The following is a 13,575-nucleotide window of genomic DNA, read 5'->3' as shown; positions in this document are numbered from 1 at the left end:
ACCCTCTAATTTTTCCTCTTCAGTTCTCGATCTTTTTAACTCTTTGAAATTGGCTTCATGCCATCTCTGACACCAAACTGACACCTTTGCCTTTCCCCACTTCTTATCCCTTTATAGCAACAGATGTTGAAATTTTGTATCCCTTTTATCTGCCCCTCTTTAACCTCTTCCTGTAATTAGGTTCCCCTTGTTAGCAGTACAAAGTGGGTTGGTCCGCTACCTAGCCTGCCTTTTGAGCTATTGTGTCTGAGCACATGTGGTTTTGGGTTATTTGGAAAAGTCCCTTCCCCCTTAGGTAATAGCGGTGGGCGGATGGACAAAGATTGTGGCTTTTTTCTTCTTCTTCTTCATTTATCTTTGCCAAGGAAGAAGAAGAAAGGGAGGAGGGGTAGGGAGCACATGTGAAGCGAAAGCCACAGACCTTCACTTCTCATCCAGTTGGGTTTTCTGTTCCTTTCCTCTCTGGTGCCTTTTTTCTTACCCCTTCGAGTGCTTAGGTAGGGCCCTTTTGATGTACTTTTGGGTACAGTTTAAAAGTGTGTGTGAGAGAAAGAGTGATCAGTGTTTGTTGTTTCTTTCCCCACTTCTTCTTGTCAGTAAAATAATATGCATAACATTTCATTAAATTCCCGAGATGCTCAACATAATGAATATACTTCACAACTCTGCTGTAAATTACATCGTTTCAACAATTCTCTCCTGTACTTTCAGTCTCCTTCATTCCAGATTAATTGGATTAATTTGATTAACATTCACAATAATACCTACTGCTTCATTCATAATAGGGATTTTAAAATAAGTGACTTGAGATTTGAAATGCTAGTCAAAGATATTACTGTAAAGTGAAAGAGGAGAGCCCTGTGTAAATGCCACGCTAAGCATCACACATTCTGACATGTGCGAATTTGTTGGATTGGTGCTGTTCAATTTATATTTCACCTAATACTGTATACAAATTAATTGCACATTACACTTATTCCAGTGAAAGATGAATAAACTCAATTTCATAACAAAGTTATCCTGTTGCCTGCCTCTTCTGACCCATTACATTTGTTTGTTTAATCATATATAAGCTATATCCCTCATTCTTATTATCCAGGCTACTGTTGAAGGGAGTGTGTATCTGGCTTTTTCTCACATTTTTTCACCCATAACACTGACTTTTCAAACTTTGTGTAGTCTTTTAGGGATCTTTGTTGCACCAACAAATGGTTTAGTATCTGCCTCACTTAAGATTCTGGAGGAAATGTGTCTGTGCTTGACCTATATCCTGTTTAATTTGATAGTATGATTTAATTATGCCTTCTTTCAATATTTTCTGAGCAAAATCACTCCAAACATATCCCAATGCTACATATTATTCAAATATCTTTGTTTAAGAAACCTTCCAGGTGAGATTTAGAGTGACTTTTCATATATGAATTCAAGCTTATTCAGCTTTTTATTTGCAAATACCATAGAAACATGGCCTCTAATCAAAATGGAAAGCGTAAGTTGTATTGCTTTCCTTTCATTGAAATCCAGTAAAGATATCTGCAAAGAAGTGCATTCTAAGATGAATTTCTCTTTTGGGGCTTGAACAGGATCCTGCAAAAGTTTAAGGCCAGTTTTTATACAACATATTGCATCCATAAAATGAAGACCTTTTCCACAATTTTATTGAGCAGGGATTGAAAACATAAGACCCTCCTGATATTGTTGGACTCTAAATGCCATCAGCATGGTCAGTAGTTTAGGGAAGATGAAAGCTGTAGTACAACAACATCTGCATAGTTTCATGTTCCCCATTCCTACTGTTGATTCAGAACATACCAAGTTACCTGTAGTTGTTCAGTGAGATCAATATATATTCATGCTGATATGGAATGGTAAGGATGTGGAGGAGATCAGCCTGCCTGTGATTCCCCAATTAAGATAAATCACAGAGACCTTTATTAAAGAATATTGGGAATACTCCAGGACCTACCACTGCTTCCTGGGAAACAGTTTGGAGGTGTTGCCAGGAGGGTCTCCTACGATATTCTGGTCATAAGGAAGTTTTCCTTCCTTCCTCTTATAGAAATGTCAGACTTTGCTATGCTGATCCATGCCACTGTAGTTTCCAAGCTGGATAGCTGTAGCGCAGTCTACATGGAGCTTCCCTTGTAGATGACATAGCTTCCCTGCCTAGTGACATCAGGCAGGCACCTTATCAGTGCCTGCGAAAAATATTTCTTTTCAGACAAGCCTATCCAGACTTGTGGAATGCTGACATGTGTTTATTCTGGCTTTGAGCTTATACTTAAAAAAAAAAAAGTTTCAAATAGCAGCTTTTAACTCTTATTATTGATAATTTTGTTGTTTTATTCTTTAAGGTTTTCTTACAATCAAGTGGTATATAAAACTTATGAAATATAGCCAAATAAATAAGCTTCAACTAGTCAGAGCAGACCTTTTATAGTGACTTCTCCAAAACTGAGGTCCAGCACCGAGGGCCTTCTGGCGGTTCCCTCACTGCGAGAAGCCAAGTTACAGGGAACCAGGCAGAGGGCCTTCTCGGTAGTGGCGCCCTTCCTGTGGAACGCCCTCCCACCAAATGTCAAAGAGAACAACAACTACCAGACTTTTAGAAGACATCTGAAGGCAGCCCTGTTTAGGGAAGCTTTTAATGTTTGATGCATTACAGTATTTTAATATTTTTTTGGAAGCCGCCCAGAGTGGCTGGGGAAGCCCAGCCAGATGGGCGGGGTACAAATAAATAAATAAATAAATAATAAATTATTATTATTATTATTATTATTATTATTATTATTATTATTATTATTATAAAACTATGGAACCTTCTCCCAGAAGATGTGAGGAAAGCTACCTTCTTGCTGTCTCTTCAAAAGGGGTGTAAGACATACACTTTTTTCAAAGTTTTGGACTGACTTATTTTCTGTTGTTTTCAATATTAACGTTCCTGGCTAAAGAATCTTGATCAGAATTTAGATGTTCACTTTTGGAAGCAGAGTCTCTTTCAAAAATCACAATATAAAAATTAGCCTTTTTGTCTGTGTGCTGACATGTAACCAGAATGCACTTTCACCCTCTGAAGCTTAATATATTTTACTGCTAAGAGGGGCAGCATATGCGTTTATCTGATTGATACCCAAGTCAAGAGGAGTTGAACAAGTAAGACTTTTCTCCAGGTATATCTCGAGGGGCTTCTCCGACCTTAGTGTCGGGTACACTTTGTAGAGGTTAATACACTTTGTAGAGCTTTAGTGTCTGTGTTTTGCATTTGGGGGGGGATTGTATAAATACGCCTTATGGATAGAGTCAAACTCTAATAATTAGAAATAAATTTAAAAAATTAAAAATTGTCCAGTAGCACCTTAGAGACCAACTAAGTTTGTTCTGGGTATAAGCTTTTGTGTGCATGAAAATCTTGGTCAAAGATTCTACCTTATAACTCTCACGGTGTCTTGCCTTTTAGTGCAAGTTATAGCTCAGTCCCAGCCACCTTTATTTAGCAGTAAGTTGGATGGACTTTCTGTGAAGCTTATTTAAAAGTCAATGTGCATAGGACCATGGTTACAAGGAGTTCTAGGTAGACTTGAACTTTCTTAGTTCTTAGCCCTCTTTTGCTGCATTTGAAGTTCTTATACAGTTAAAGCAACAGCACCTACCCTTCAATCTAACTTGGACTCCTGACTTCTGTTCTGACCCTTCATGTGCTCAAACAGCATCTTGCAATATCTGTAACAAAATCCTCCAGAAGATTTCGGTCTCTGATCAGTTTCATGCTCATGAGTCATAAGACAATCTTTATTTTCCTCTAGGTGGCAAGAGAATCAACAGAAGCTATAAAAAATAAGAGCACCTACATGTGGGATGGACACACACACACACAGCACTCCCCCCCCCAACCCTTTGGGCTGGCTCATTTAAACAGATGGCTTTGTTTTGATTTGGAATCTCCATTTTTCTTTTTTCTTTCTTTTTTTTTTTTGTCTGACAGCCGAAGGAGACCTCCAAAGTGCTGTCTGTTCAAAAAGAAGCTATACAGTGGCTTATTCCCACACAACTCCCCGCCGGTTTTCCTTACTGCCCCCCCAATTTGAGCGAATTCCCCCCATCTTTGAGACATTCTTCACATTCTTTGCAGAGAAAAGGGGTTAAACGTCTGAATTTGGGGGTCACCATGTTATACAAATTGCAATCTAATCGTTTTTACAAGAACACACGTGTGCTAAGAAAAAGAACCCTGAACAAGAAAGACAAGGAGACAGACAGCTTGCTTTGTCCTTTCTCCCCTGAATGTTTCTTGCCATTGTCATATTGCCGTGTCTCTCTCCCTTCTTTGCCTCTGGGAGGGAGAGAGTTGGTTTGATAGTTAAATTGGCCCGTAAAGCAGAAGGGCTTGGTGCCATTTCTGTTTGTTTTCCCAAATAAAAGCCCCAGAGGGGTCTCCTTTGCACCGTTGTGGCTTTATTTGAGAAAACTGGCTTTTTCCCATAGCTAGCATGTCAGTTTATCCTCTGAACTTAACCTTACGACAACCCGGACAACAAAAAACTTCCAGGGTCTCAGAGCCAGGAAAGGTAAAGAAATTGTATCTCTTTATTGGAACCTTTAAAGTGTGTGTGGGCTAATTCAGAGTCACCAGAAGAAAAGAGGGCAAAGCTTTTTTTCCAGCCTCGCTACCACCGCTATCATTGCCACCCCTGCTGTAGCGAAAGGCATGCGTGCCTCCAGCTGGCACAGGGAGCATTATAAGCAATGTGCTGTCCAGCGTTAACTTTTTAAAAAGCAGCCTTGTCCCAAGAAGCCTGTTATGGCTACACCTCCAAGTTCTTTTCACTCTGGTTCATTTGTAAATGGTCCAGGAACACTTGTTGATTCTTTATTAATAAACTTTTAGCTGTGAGTTCATAAAAGCAGTAGACCGCCTCCTGTTTCTTCTGTGCTTCTCACCATGTATGCTTTCCGTCCCTATATTATTAGCGAATCATAGGCATAAGCAACAGTGTGACTTTTAAAAAACAAATTGGAATGTATCAAAATGGAGAACTAAGGCTGGGGGCGGGCAGTGGCAGGAATAAGCATTTGTGTAGTTTTCTGTGACTCACAGGTTTTTGTTAGTATTTTGAGAATCCTAGCTTCGTTTTAATTAATAATTTTGGGCAGCACCATCTTGGAATTACCTTTGCGAATTCAGTTCTGGTTAAAATTAAGCACCCAGTCATTTCTTAGTAGTACCACAATTCTATATTGGCTTTGGAACAGTCCAGGTCCTGAATTTTGTTGGCAGACTGTTTGTAGTTGATTGAAACAAAGCATTTGGCTATTGAGACCCAAACCCAAACATCTGTGAACAATGCCCAAACATAACTCTGCATGAAAATTTTCGTCAAATTTTGGCAACGTAGTTAAACCTGCCTTGGGCATGTTTTTCTACCAATGTAGATGATCACGCATGGATGATATACTGGGTTAAGATCATGCATGTTTGCTTTAATAAGTGGGGAGTCCCCGGCCTGTAAGCCTTATTCGGCCTGCCAGGCCTCTGAATTTGGCCTGTGAGGCCATTTTGGACAAATCATGCCCACTTGTTAGTCACCTGAAGTCATATGACATCAGGTGTGGAGATTTGTTGTCTGAGTACTCAAAGGCTGCTTGCTCCTTGATGGTAAAAGCCAGCAGCAGAGGCTTTTCTCAGATCTTAACACTGTGAGATCACAGGTGAGCGGCCTCACCCACCTGCCAGAACTGCAAAATGACCTATGGAAAGCACGTCAACTGTGGATCTGGGCCTAGGGCTGAAAAAGGTTCCCCACTATTTTAATACATGTGCATGCAATGAAATAGAGGTCTGCTTGGTGATGCAACTGTTAGACCTGTAAAGGTTAGCCACTTCTGTTTTGTCTAAACTTCTGGAAAAGAGAGAGATGAATGTGTTAACTTATCAGCATCAAAATTAGCTTCTGATACATCTAATTTGTAAATTTAAATTCATGTCAGTTCTAGTGCACTGCAGCTATTGAAATAGGTTCTTGCCTCTGAGAATTCATTCCTAAATTTACTGGACCTGAAAGTGCTACAATACTTCTTATGGCCTCTGTTCTCAACCCAACTTGAATAATGGAAGACCGGGTTTGGGTAAAAAACAACAGCAACCCAGTGGAGAATTTCCAGGTCATCTCATTTTGTTCTGCCTTTTTAATCTTGGTTGTGCTGCTGATTTCCTAGTGCTAGTAGTGTGGTTAGAATACTATTTCAGGAAGGGTATTGTGACAAAACAGGGGAGCTGCTGGCAAACTAAATTCTATTCCCCCCTGCCAGATGACCTTGTGTATTCAGCAGTCAAACTGTTGAGCAGGCAGCCTTCACCCTAGTAAGATGATGCTTGTGCCACTTGGAAGGGGCTTGGGTAGTAGCAAGAGATACAAGAGCCTCCTGCCAACTGACGAAGGGCATTGTTTAGAGTCGAAATGTCTCTTTGTAGTGTTGCAAACAGAAAAGCTTTTCCAGGATGAGGGCACAGTGAGTTGAACGTCAAGAGTCTTGGCTTCCTTAAACCTAGCCAGAAGCCATTCAACCTTTCTATGATGTGTGGAGTTGAAAGGTGATCTTTATGGAAAATGGGTGGTGGCAGAATGATTGAATTGCTCGAGCCAGGACAGACATAACTGCAGAAATAACCACTCACACAAATGGTCTACTACTTGAACAAGTAGTGGAATGAGTAATCCACCCACACATGTAGTTATTTCTGTGGGTAAACCAGCTACAGTGGAACATATAGTTAGGGTTTGCGCTTGCCCCAGAATACCTTGACACTATGGAAGACACATAGGTAGCCTCCAAAAATAAGATTCTAAAGCTGTCTCGTCAATTTATCTGGAGGAAATGGCAAACTGCTTCTCTGTTTCATATGCTTCCAGCCCCACAGTTTCTGATGCAAGAAAGGTCTTGCCAGTTCTTATACAAAAAGAGTGAACAGAATTCAACAATTATTTTGATCACTGACTGCTTTTATAATTGTTGATTGCCCCTTTCCATTCAGATTTCATTTTGTGATGACACTGGCTGAAACTGAATTCTGAACTCCCTCTGCACTCTGGATAGAACACCTCTTGCATTTTCTCTTCCTTGTGGCTACATTTTAATGCGTGTTTGTTTGTTTTTTGATTGCTTTTGATCTGAATCAGTTTGTGTATAGGCCTACTAAACTTTTCAGACTACTCCATGCATCTGATGAAGTCTATGAAAGGTGACGACACAATATAGTTCTTACAGGGGAGAGACTCTAGTGTTTGTTGCTACATAGTGATACGGGCACCCCTTTGGAAATCATTTTGTTCATAAATGAGAGGGCTCAGGGTCAAGTCTAAGCAGAAGAGGTTGAACAGTCCCCATCTGCCAGCACATTTTGATGTTATCCTTCCCCAGCCTGGAAGGTAGGTGAGGTGCTGATGGAGAAGTCGTGTCTCAGACACAAAAGAGAATGAGTGGGTGAGTAAGTAAATGTAGCAGTTGTAAGTGCTACAGATCTCATGTCAGGATAAAGGGTGGAGAGCTCCTGTGGATGCATCTGCAGACTTGAGAGCTCATTTGCACTAACAAATCCTCCTTACAAATGGGAATGTAGTTTATACCACTTTAGAAGTGCTTTTAGATTGAAATGCCTCCATATCCACACACCCCCACACAAAAGTGCCTTGCAACATGTCCTTAGCTCCCTGGGTATCTTCTCAGTGTTACCGTTTCAGACAAAAAGAGCTGTTGGAAGGCTCTGTTAGTATAGTACCACTTGGGGCAGCATTTTTCATAGAAACCTTGGGTTCAGCAAGCATCCCCATGGGATTCTGCAAAATGTTACAGCCTCCCATCTTAGGCATTTTGCTTTGCCCTCTCATGCTGGCCAGACACCTGCGTTGCAATAGTGGGAACTGCCCACAAATAACACAAGGCCTGAGTTTGTCTCTTGACATACTGTATATTGCAAAATTCACCAAATTCAAGTCTTGACCCTGAAAGCTTAATGAAGTCTTAGAAATACGTTTGTGAACATTCTTGTCCCATGATGTTGAATAATTCCAAGTAATGATTAGTTATTGCAAACTTTTGCCTTTGAATTTTGTAATAGTTTAAAAATGTTTTTATTTCACTTTCCAGGAGGGGGAGCTTGTTACAGGACTTGCTCAACAAAAAGGGTTGAAAACCACTGGCTTAGGGTATGTTACACACTGCACAAGTCAGGATTGGGCTTCTTTTAAGTTATAGATTATTTTTAGGGGAACTGCCTGTACATCTCTTCCATCCAAACGTGGTGCTACTCATGCTGTATCAAGGGAGAAAAACCACAGGTGCTTTCATTAGAAAGGACAGAAGCTCTGTTAAATCTTCAGCATCCCATGAGAATTTCTGGAAGTTTGCTTTTTTTAAAAAAGTTTTTGTGAGGTGATTAGGATGGCTTCATTTTAATGTTACACAATATTATTTTACTTTATAACCATGATTAACTTAAGTGCCATGGTCTCAATTCCTGATAAATGTTCTCTGCCCAAGTAATCTCTAGATTTTCTAATGTGTATAGAAGCACCTCTATAGATGATGTGCTTCCAACTCTGTTCTGGTTATTGGCATTTGTCAAGAGCTTTTTTCTTCTTTTTTTACAACTTGGAAAGTTTTTCACTAATGTGAGTGTAGGAGAGGAAAGCTTATTGGCAGTTCAGCCATGATCTAAGGAGCATTTTTCAGGCAACTCTGTCAGTCACACAACTGCAGTATAATCGCAGTCATATGTGGTCACATAGCTCAGTTATCAGCATGGTGCTGGTAACCACGTTTGCAGGTTCGATCCCCATATGGGACAACTGTATATTCCTGCATTGCAGGAGGTTGGACTAGATGATCCTCAGGGTCCCTTCCAATTCTATGCTTCGATGAATTCTACGACTTTTGGATCAGTTTGGACAGGCAAACCTCAACTTATCAGGATGTTCTTGCCCAAGAGTTAAAGGACCATCCTTTCAGGTGTTCCTCCTTTTGAGAGACAGGAAATCCTCTTCATATCTTGAGGTTCTGCATTTCAAGAGCCGGGCTGAGGAATATGGCAAAGCCAGAGAAGCAAAGCCAGGTCTCTGGAGAGCTCCCAGTGCATGGTGATATAGTTGCCTCTGTATGCTTCCATATACATCTGGCCAGCATCCCTAAGTAGGGTGCCTAAGTATAGCTCCCACTAACCTCATTTTCCCCAGCTCCTCCTCTGAATTGCAAAGCGGGGCAGTTTTCTTTGTTTTTGTTTTGGCTAAGAGTCCCTCTTTCTTTAGATGACGGGTCCCCTGCCTCTTACTCCTGCCCTGATCCTGCAAACGTCTTCCCCTCATCTACCTCTAGCTGCATATTGTATAGAGCAGATGGGCTACACTCCTTCCCTCCAAGGGTTAATGTTTTAAGAACTTGTCCAGCAATTCCCTGCCTTGAGAAACACAAAGTGCAATAACACAGCACCCCTGGATTCAGGTTTTGTGGGTGGGTCGGGGGGGGAGGGATGAGGATTAATTCCTGCACTTGATGTTAAAGCTTGCCCAAGAGGTTTGCCTTGGGGGGAGCATCGCTAGGGCCGACTGGTTGTGTTAAATGGTTGCTAAGGCCTTGGCATTACGGCCCGATGGAGTGTTCCACAGTCACGGTCACGGAGGGAATTACACAGCCACAAAGAAATTGTTATTCTCCGTAATCTGCTTTTTGGAGAGTGACTGGGGGAGATGGGCCGGCCCCAGCAGGCCGCCGGTGCTGTGATCATGGAAGCGTGTTGGCTCTGGCGAGCAGGGCAGGGCTCAACTTCTGATCTGGGGGACACCAGTGCTGCTGGTGCTAATCTACTTTCTCAGCAATTTTGCTCCTCTGACACAACGGTGTTTACTTGTTTGAACATCTCCCGGGACTCTATTTCGCCTATTGTGTGGTCTTTATCCCCCCCACCCCCGATGGGGCTTTAGCCCAGATTACAGATGGAATTAAGGCCTCTGGCTCGGGTGCCCCAGAAAGACTGATACGGGATCAAGGAGCAGAAAGTAACAAAATAACTGGGAGGAGGGGGAGGCACTAGTTGCTTCAGGGAGTGGGGCTGCATTGTCCCACGGAGCGAGAGCCAGTGCGGCAGCCTGAAAAGCAGGCGCTTGGTGCTTTGTGACCAGTTCTGATTAGACCGTTAGGGAGGAGGAGAAGGGCTGGGAACATGTGGGTCTTTAGTGGCTGAATGGGCTTCATTGGACACTGTTGTCTGAGTGGTAGTGAGAACTGTGGCAGCCCGGCTTTCTCTTGCAAGGGAGGTGGATTAGGAGCATGTATTAATTAATCAGAAAGCCCTGTGCTAGACAGACCTTGTAGCTGTAATGAAGGAAGGGAACTACTCAGCTGTCTTATTCAGCCTCTTGTTCCTTGCAATCGTTTTGCCTTTCATGCCCATTTGGTCCTTAAATGTCTCCTGATAAAGTTGCATTCTCATTCCTTTATGAAAATGCCTCCTGAATAAGGTGGGGCATTACAGAAGCAGCTCCTCTCCTTCCAGCCATGGGGAAGTGGCTGCAGAAAGTTCTGCAACCCGAGCCATGTCTGTGAGACTGGGTCCCTGTGAAATCAGCCTCAGATGGCTTTTCATCTAAAGTGAGCCTGCTCAATAGACTGATTCAGATGATGGGAATGAACACAGCCTGCCTTTCAGTGTTGGTTGTGTGATGTGGGGACACTTAAAAACAACAACGATATGGTCCATCCCCAGTCTTCCCCAATTTTAGCCGTATCATGCTTCCCCACCTCCCCCCGAAGGCTGCCATGAGAGATAAGCTGACATGAAAGATAGGGGACTGCTGTATCCTGTGTAATTTGAGCACTAGAAAAAGTTTAGATAGTTCCCTTGGGCATTGTTGTCTTGCAATGCTAAGAGTTCACGACAGAGCAGGTTGAAATGCTTTCATGATAATGATGGAAGTGCAGTGAATGCTGTCATCTCTAACACTAACATTACATGCAAGAGGCTGGCTGGAAGAAGGGAACCAATCTAGGTGAACTGAAAGAAAGGGTTTACTGAAAACAAAAAACATATCTAGAGTACAGATGCAATACAACCCATCTAGGTGAGAACAAAATAAAAAAGGAAATGAGTCTTGGAGAAATGGAGTTGCTTTTCAGTACTGCAGAGATGCTGCCTAAAAATGCAGTGAGCCAGAAAATGTTTCCCATGAGAAGAATCCTTCACTCATTCAGAGTTGGACAGATCAGAAACCAAGGGCAGCTTTACTCATCACATGGCAGCAAATATTGTTTTTGCCATCTATGTGCAACAAAGGGAGTCAAGGCTTCCTAGCAATTTTCAGGGTACACATGCTTCCAAACACTGGACTTTTTTTGGCCATGTTCATGCTTTACATTCTCAGGTATACAAGTAACCATTTTACATGAATGCTGGGGGGGGGGGGGGAGTAACAGGCAAAAGCTTCCTAAACAATTGAGCTGTAGAATGCAGCTCACTGCTATGGTCCACAGTCTTCATGAAAACCTGCTTTCCGTTCTGAACTCTTGCATTTACAATTGATCAGTGATCTTCCAGCCATAATGTGGGATTGCACTGATTGAGCGTCTCCTTCCTTGCTGTGCTGGTATTTGTAGACAAGAGAGGATTGCTTAGGGCTATTAGCACAAAGACAAAATACATAGAACCCTTGGAGAAGCACAATTGTTTCCAGCACATGCTGTTTTCCACTATATCAAGTAAGTGTTCCTTCAGTCTACCAGGGAGGTCTTTTGCGTGAGTCTTTGTTTGTCAAGGATAGTAGTGCTCTCAACAAAGATTTATTTTCTGACACAGTTGTACGTCTTGCTGTTCACAAAGTGGTTGCCCTCTCTTGCCAAGGAAGCCCCAAATTGTTATGGCTAGATATAGAAGCAGAGTCCTAAGAAAATAATATAAGTATACCAGAGGGAGAATTATACTAAAGCCAAGCACATATACCTCTTCATATTTACAGAGATCTTCTAATGACCACTAATGTGGTGTCTATGGATTCCACAACTAGTATATTATCTAAATTAATCTCCATCTTTGCTAATATAAGGGCTGCTTACCGGTGCTCTTTGCTGTACAGAAAAACATATTAGTCCTGCTTAGTGTGAGAGGTAGATTTGAGTAACGGCTTTTATACTTTCAAAGGCAAAATGGCCATTATTTATTTGTCCTGGTATGCAACCTGTGCTCTTTTTCTTTTAAAAAAACTGGATACAAACTAACCTGCACTTGAATGATCTTTCAACATTTTCATTTCATTAAACTTCCCTGACAGAAGAACTGCATCAAAACAGAAGCCTAACATATGTAATAAAAAGATGTTCAGTATCATAATCGGTTCTATTTTCAGTGGGCAACTAGTCACCTGCCTTGGGACAGACTTCCATCGAGGAGCTGGAGTCCTGGATGTTTTCTATGAAACACCTTCCACCTTGCTGTCTTGTGGGTATGATACCTATATCCGATACTGGGATTTACGGACGAGCACAAGGTCAGTCTTGCAGCCTATTTATCGAAGCTGGTTGGGAATACTCTGGTTGCCAATTTCCTGGGTGTCTTGCTCTGACATTCCAGGCTATCCATAAGGACTGGTGATCCAGTATGTGGAAAAGAATGCTCTAAAGGACTTTTGTGACGTTTTTCTCCCCAAAAGGGAATGTGTCAAGCAATGGGAAGAGCCTCATGACAGTGCCCTGTACTGCATTAGGAGCAATGGGAATCACATGATTGCAAGTGGATCTTCTTATTATGGTGTGGTCCGTCTTTGGGATAAGCGACAAACCAGGTGCTTGCAGGTAAGGAATCACCATTATGTTCCCAAAAGTTGATAAAAGGGGAACTATATCAAGTTTCCCACACAGGGACTAAGGGTGTGGAGATGTGTGTCAGTTCTGCTCATTCGTGATTGCTTTACGTAAACAGTAATAGATGGGAGTTCAAATACGTACTCAGCCATGAAGCTTAGTAACTTGTTCAGTGCTGGTTGGTTGGCATCCGTCTGTCTCGAGACACAGTGGAGTGTGCCTTTGGGGGTGAAGTCCAACCACTGCATTAGCAGCACCAAAGTGACCTCCCTGGGGCATAAGCCTGCTACACACTAATTTTTGGTTGGGGGACGGGAATTGTATTTGTCACCTTGAGCTCCAGGAGGGCGGGGTACAAATGTTCTTACAGGACCAAAACAAGCCTGCCAGCTGCTCCATATTGTCATGGTACTAGGACAAGGAATTGTGTTTATGACTTCATGAGACCAGGTACAGGTTTTAAATGCTGACATGCTGTTTTGTTCTGGTTTTTAGGTAGGAAACTGAACTGATTCATAGAATCATAGAATCATAGAATCATAGAATCATAGAGTTGGAAGAGACCACAAGGGCCATCGAGTCCAACCCCCTGCCAAGCAGGAAACACCATCAGAGCACTCCTGCCATATGGTTGTCAAGCCTCTGCTTAAAGACCTCCAAAGAAGGAGACTCCACCACACTCCTTGGCAGCAAATTCCACTGTCGAACAGCTCTTACTGTCAGGAAGTTCTTCCT

The 13,575-nt window shown here is 42.1% G+C and overlaps 1 protein-coding gene across 1 annotated transcript in view; it reads left to right on the top strand.

Moving 5' to 3' along the window:
* The window catches only part of FBXW4 (F-box and WD repeat domain containing 4), a 78,758-nt gene that overhangs the window by 59,990 nt on the left and 5,193 nt on the right, over positions 1-13,575 (top strand). Inside the window, exons 7-8 of the mRNA XM_053389433.1 lie at positions 12,387-12,527; positions 12,690-12,831. Coding sequence (XP_053245408.1) covers positions 12,387-12,527; positions 12,690-12,831 — 283 coding nt within the window. The remainder of the gene's footprint in view (positions 1-12,386; positions 12,528-12,689; positions 12,832-13,575) is intronic.

The sequence above is a fragment of the Podarcis raffonei genome, chromosome 5 (assembly GCF_027172205.1).
Source record: "Podarcis raffonei isolate rPodRaf1 chromosome 5, rPodRaf1.pri, whole genome shotgun sequence".
In the NCBI taxonomy this organism is placed as follows: Eukaryota; Metazoa; Chordata; class Lepidosauria; order Squamata; family Lacertidae; genus Podarcis; species Podarcis raffonei.
This window is presented reverse-complemented; position numbering and strand designations above follow the sequence as displayed.